This window comes from Dermacentor silvarum, chromosome 1 (assembly GCF_013339745.2).
Source record: "Dermacentor silvarum isolate Dsil-2018 chromosome 1, BIME_Dsil_1.4, whole genome shotgun sequence".
In the NCBI taxonomy this organism is placed as follows: Eukaryota; Metazoa; Arthropoda; class Arachnida; order Ixodida; family Ixodidae; genus Dermacentor; species Dermacentor silvarum.
In genome coordinates, this window is record NC_051154.1 from 113,361,295 (window position 1) to 113,367,294 (window position 6,000).

General features: G+C 48.4%; 1 protein-coding gene across 1 annotated transcript in view; it reads left to right on the top strand.

Annotated features, from left to right (window-relative positions):
* Positions 1 to 4,433, top strand: part of LOC119454315 (uncharacterized) — a 276,608-nt gene extending 272,175 nt beyond the window's left edge. Inside the window, exons 12-13 of the mRNA XM_037716305.2 lie at positions 2,675 to 4,145; positions 4,375 to 4,433. Coding sequence (XP_037572233.1) covers positions 2,675 to 4,145; positions 4,375 to 4,433 — 1,530 coding nt within the window. The remainder of the gene's footprint in view (positions 1 to 2,674; positions 4,146 to 4,374) is intronic.
* The last annotated feature ends 1,567 nt before the right edge of the window (positions 4,434 to 6,000 follow it).

Here is a 6,000-nt window from a genome sequence, read left to right on the forward strand (position 1 = left end):
TAAGGTGGCGTGTGAGGGGCACTCTTAAAAGAGTAAAGTGCTTATATTGGAATACCTATTATAACTGCCATTCTATGCCACTCTAGACATTCTCGACACTCTAGACAGACTCTAGACCACTCTATTATAACTGCCATTCTAGACAAGTAGACAATAAAATTTATTCCCGCAAGCATTTCGCGAGCTTCTGACATTCTGCTAAAGATGCCGCTGGAATGCATCACCCATCACTCGCTGGCTGCACGAAGGCAACGAAGTCATGTGTCGTAGCAACTGAGGTGGAGGATTGGATAGAAATTAACTTAAAAAACAGCATGAAATAGTTAAGAATTGCGTTAAGTGAAGTATAACGACACGACGCTGATCACTCACCGCGTAATGCCAAGGCTGTAATGAGGACTTGCAGCTTTTGAAATCAGCTTTAATAGTTCATCATAAGGGGAAGAGAGGAGAACTATGCCCTCAAGAGCATTAATACTAAGATAACTAAATGGAAGGTATTCCGTATAATTGTAAATTAGCAGAAACCGTATAGGACGCATTTAGAGTGCGTAGAGAATGTGTTACCGGCCGTACACGCTAAGAAAAAAAGGACGAAATGGGGTATCAAGGTTACTCCTTTTGGGGAGTAAGTGACCTGCTGCAACCATTCGTCCTTTTGGGGTGTAACTGCGAGGGGATGAACTGTTACTCCCCATGCGGTTACTCCTTCAGGGACTAACAGTTCATCTGTTCCGATCCTCCTCAAGGGAGTAACGGCCAGTTATGGCAGCTCCCTTGACGAGACAGGATACTGAGACAAGGTTAAGCATCTAAACGCAGGTGCGGCAATGCGAAAGAGACTCGGCATTTTGTGTATGCTATGCAGTGAGAGTTTAACGTTGCGTGTACTTGCAACCATAAGCGACTGCAAAAAAAGAAAGCTGCCCGAATACGCAATGTGCGTACGTGTGGCGAACGCAAACGGGGCACGCAAGACGACAGAGAAGGCGAACTTCTCTGTCGCTTAGCGTGCCCGTTTGAGCTACATATTGCTTCACTTAACTTTGTAATCTCCTTGGAACGGAAAGAACTTGGGTACTATTGACCAAGAACATGTGGCAGTCCATCAGTGACTTGCGCGTCTGATGTGTATCGTTCACTTATTGTGTGCACATGAAGTGCATGGTTCTTCACACTCCACCTTTTAAATTTCACGAAATTTTCTCAAGAAGAGGCAAAGGGCTGCTTTGCATGTAGTTCAATAGAGTGCGCGAATTTCGAACTATTCACAATTTATAGACAATGCCTTTTTCGCCGCATCACTCCACGACACGGACGAAAACAGCGGAGTGCATGGGGAGTAACTGTTGCCGGTCGTCCTGCCGTTGCTCTCTTTTCGACCGGAGACTAAACACTTACTCCCCGAAATTTGCATACGACACTCACATTCCTGCAGTTAGTTCTTTGACGGACGAAAGCACCCTTTTAGGACTAACTGCCCAGTTACTCCCGTTTCCCCGGCATGTTTCTAAGAGTGTATAAGTTGCAGTAAACATTCGCTTACTAACTCAATTAGCAAGCATGGTGTCAAGCATGCACAGGCAAACAAGAATACATTTCACTCGATGACTGCGGACACTCGCTGTCAGAACGCTGGCTTGGTGAAGAGTGGCAATAGCGGCGAGCGAAAACTTCTTGCTGCCTCTAGCTTCAACGCGCCACCGAAACTTGAGATTATGCGACCTCCAACACTAGGTGCGCAAGAACACAGCGCGCTTACCTGCCTCGTCCTCGCTGATCGATTGAAAGAACAAACGCAATTCGGCTTTACTCAGAATAAAACCTTCGGTGTCCGTTGCGCAGCTTGAGCTCCCCACGCTTCTGTGGTACGTGCCGAGGCTGTGGAGTACTTAGACGCGTCACCAAATGTCACTTGAGGGATGTCGGTCCTGGGACAACCGTCGTTGAGAATTGTTATTTGAAGTGTTATTTGAGAATTCTTTTTCACAGTCAACGCTTTGGGAGCTACGTAAGCAATTCGGTGATAAAAGCGTACCGCTCCACGCATTTTCTGGTAAAATAGTTTGTATCTCCCACACCGGTGCACACACCCTCCCTCACAGTGCACACAGATACCCCATATTATGACGCTGCAACCTGTCGTGTATTGGTCTCATTATCGAGAGGCCCTGGGTTCTATGCCGGCAGATGCCGTGATAGCGTTCTTTTTTTTATATGCCGTGGTGTTTATGCCGTTTTTTGCCGATGCCGTGGTATCGCTTTTAGAACGAATAAAAGTGCACAAGCTGGCTTCCCCTCACAAAACATCTTATGGCAGAGAAGCCAGCTCTGACAATTGCTGTCCGGGGAGCTTTAGATGGGTAAGCACCGTAACAGCGCTGAGGCCACAGCCATAGAAGACCGCTCGAGTGCTGCTAATGTCCCGGCTGGCAGTTCATCCACGCCTGCGCTTGCAGCGTTTATTTGATCCCCTGTGACTTTTTTGTATCCCCTTATTTCTTTCACGACTGTGTAGGAAAGCAAATTGATGTGCTTCTGATTTCCCTCTGAGCCCCTTCCTTCCTGCTCTTTTTAGCGATACATGCCATTCTCGGTCTATCAATACTAAAAAAAGTGATGTACCATGACGCACTTATAGTTAACAAAACTGTTTTTCTTCTTGCACGTCCAGGAGCACGTGTCGCAACAAGAGTCGTCTCAAGGAACAAGGACTGCTCGGCTACCTTTAGCTTGCTCCTGCGGCAACAGCCTCGTTCCAGACCCGCTGTCTATGTGCCAAGAACTTAACGCTTGCAGCCACGTTCGAGCTGCTTGCACGTGCAACCGAGTAACATTCTGGGCCGGAAATCTTGTTCCCTGCTTCCAAAGAACACCTTCCGAAGAAAACCAGGCTGCAACGCTACAGTGCTCGATGAGCTGCGCACCCTCTACTATATGTAGGGAACCAGGCAAGAGAAACAGGATGCTTGGTGCCATGCCGGACAGTAGGAAGCTCGACCACTTCTCCGACTATGTGAACTGTCATTTCATAGAGTCTTTGCCACTGTACCAAAACACTTGCGCGTTGTCCTCTCTGTCGGAACAGTGCGACTCCGATAAGGACGCGAAGAGCACTTCCGAAAAGAAATTTATGCCCCCAGGTTCCCCTTCAGTAAACCAAAACCAGTTCAAGAGCCCCGAAAAATCTGCGACCTTGAAGAAGACAGCTCCACGCTGCTCGCCTTCGTCAAGCACCATCGGCGAAAGCTACGAAATGATGTCCTTCCGCGGTTCATCAGAGCAAGTGAGCGTCGTCTGCGATAGCAACTACATCGCCATGCGTCCAATCGAGCCTTGCAAGTGTGACAACGATCGCGGCAGCAGCAATGCTACAAGCTCGGACACAAAAAGAACTCCGCTTCCACTGCGGCCATTCATGCCATACCTGCTCCCTTGTGAGGAGGAGTTTCCAGAAGACGTGTCTTCCGAAGCCGAGACAAGTTGGAAAAACAGCACCAAATGCAGCCTCACAAGCAGCAGGCAACGCTCGACCGAGACGCCAGACAAGCCATCACCCCTAGCTGACGCCAAAAGAAAGGTGCTCACGAAGAAACGGTCCAGCTCGGCCGATGGGCGCCAAGAAACGGAAGAAATGTCGGAGGCGGAAGAGGCCGTCCCCATGGGCAGAGAACGGCGACCAACGTTTAACAAGCTTCCGTTCCGAGCTAGGTCTCAGAACTTGGTCGATGTTACACCGCCGTCTTCAGTGCCTTCCACTCCGAACAACCGTTCTTTGGAGAATTTGTACCGAATCCCCTTTCACAGGTCAGCTGACTGCCTAAAGCTGAAAGGCGACTTCAGATTTTCGGAGGAAGACCTCTTAATGGACGCCGGTAATGCCGATTCGTGCGATGCCCCTACGAACGGCACCAGCATCAAGCGCTCCTCTAGCGTGCCTTGCAAACCGCAACAGCAGGACACCATTTCGAGCCCGTCGGACTCCGGCGTATCGACGAGCCTGCCCGAAAGCTCAGAAACTGTGTGCGAGCTTGCGACGCACGAATGTCATATGAGCTCGCACACTTCGCTTCCAAGAAACCTCGATGAAGGGACGACTGTGAACCACCGTCGCTGCGACGAGAGCAAAAGGTTTATTCAAGAAGGTAAGTTACTGACTCTGTGGATACCTTCAAAGATGTGTACATATGCTCATTTGTGAACACTAGGGTTACGACGTTTTCTTGGATATTTTATGCGGAATGCGAGTACAGGACACCATCAGCACTTCAAGGTGCAGCCTCCCGGATTACTAATAATATCGCGCCTCATAACGGCACATGTGCGCAGAGCGCACTCTAGTGCGAGCGTCGTCTGCTACGATGTTGACTTCAGGAGGACACACGCCCTGCCAGGGTTATTTGTGCGCTTCTGTTCGGAAAACACAGCTGTGAAGCAGAATATGTGCACGATTAAGGTGTGTCGACTTCGATGCGCTTTCTATTTTGCTTTCGTATTGCTACACCCACGCATGCGCCATGGAATTAAGATGAAAAAAATAATCACAATCTAGGGAATTTAACAGGACGTACGAGGTATTATCTGTGAAAGATGGGGCCTCACGGGTAACAAAGGCAGGGCGTGTGCACTCCTGAAGTGAACGGTGTGTAGCAGACGACGCCTGCACCGAAGAGTGCTTTGTGTGCTTGTGCTTAGTGTTGCCGATCTCGCCGCTTCTCGCCGTCATAAGGCGCTGACATTCCGTGCGGGCGACGCTTGCGCGATATTGTTAAAGCTCCGGAGGCTGTACGAGGGCTACATTTTAAATGTGAATAACAAGATACGAGGCACTGGTGTATAGTCCTTCACAAAATATTACAAAACATGCTGGCCCAACGAAAAAGCTTAGGTGGTCGCTCACCCAAGTCCGAGTGCACTTTTAAATTATATGTCTTAGCTGGGAGGAAACTCAGTTTCTCTACAGCTGCCGTGCCGCACAAATATTTGTGATCACTGCTGAAGTGCAGTTAGCTAACGTTAAAAGTTCGACATTCACGTATAGATGTGTATACCCGTGCTGGCAAGTGAGCGATGTGCATACAATCTCGCGCAACCAACACGCACCTGACTTTGTGAGCGCAGGCCTGTCCTATGAGAAGTGCCAGTGACTCCTGGACGTCTCCAGTGGTACCGTTACGGTAGTCCGGAAGCGCAACCTGTGACTTGACATGGGTGAAATTAGCGCTGTCATCTTTGGTCAGTGGCTCCTACAGTGTAGGTGTTCACTTATTCTTCATGCTGACGCCATACAAAACAAGAACGACCTCGGCGGGCGGGACCTCATTGGTAGAGTTCTGTCCACATTGGCCAATTCCCCTGATACGGCGTGTTATCCGCTCTACTTCGTATTATCGGATGTTCGGCATTTCAAATTCAAAATAACGAGCTTTTTTTTTCTCCCTCCCTATCTCTAGAAAGAAAAGTATGGTAGCATTTTGTGACACTTCTACACCGTCGCATTAAAAAAAAAGTTGAATTAATCGAATTCGGATCCGCAGTAGTTGGATGTTTCTCGCCCTCCTACACAGCCGAGTGTTTACTATTTGACTCCCTTAGAAGCAGAATTGACTTCTCGTCACTTAACTACTTCTTTGTGTAAGCTACCTTTAATGTTTGTAGTTACTTTACTATATCATATTCACTCGATCGCTGACTTGATACACTTAAGTCAAATTGATCTCAGAGCATGTATTCTGTGTTTTTATGCGGCGCCAACAGATTAAAAAAGCTGACCTGGCACTCAAGAACAAAGAAATATCATGGCTTAAAATTAACATGAGGCAGTTAACGTCCCGACAGATGAACAGTAGATTACGAGGGGCGCGGTAGTGGGGGCCTCCGAATTAATTTTGACTGCCTGTTCATTGCGTGCTTTTTTCTATTACGCCGCCATCGAAATGCGGCTGCCGCTTCAGGGAATCGAAACCGCGACCTCGTGGTCGGCAGCATAATGCCATAGAC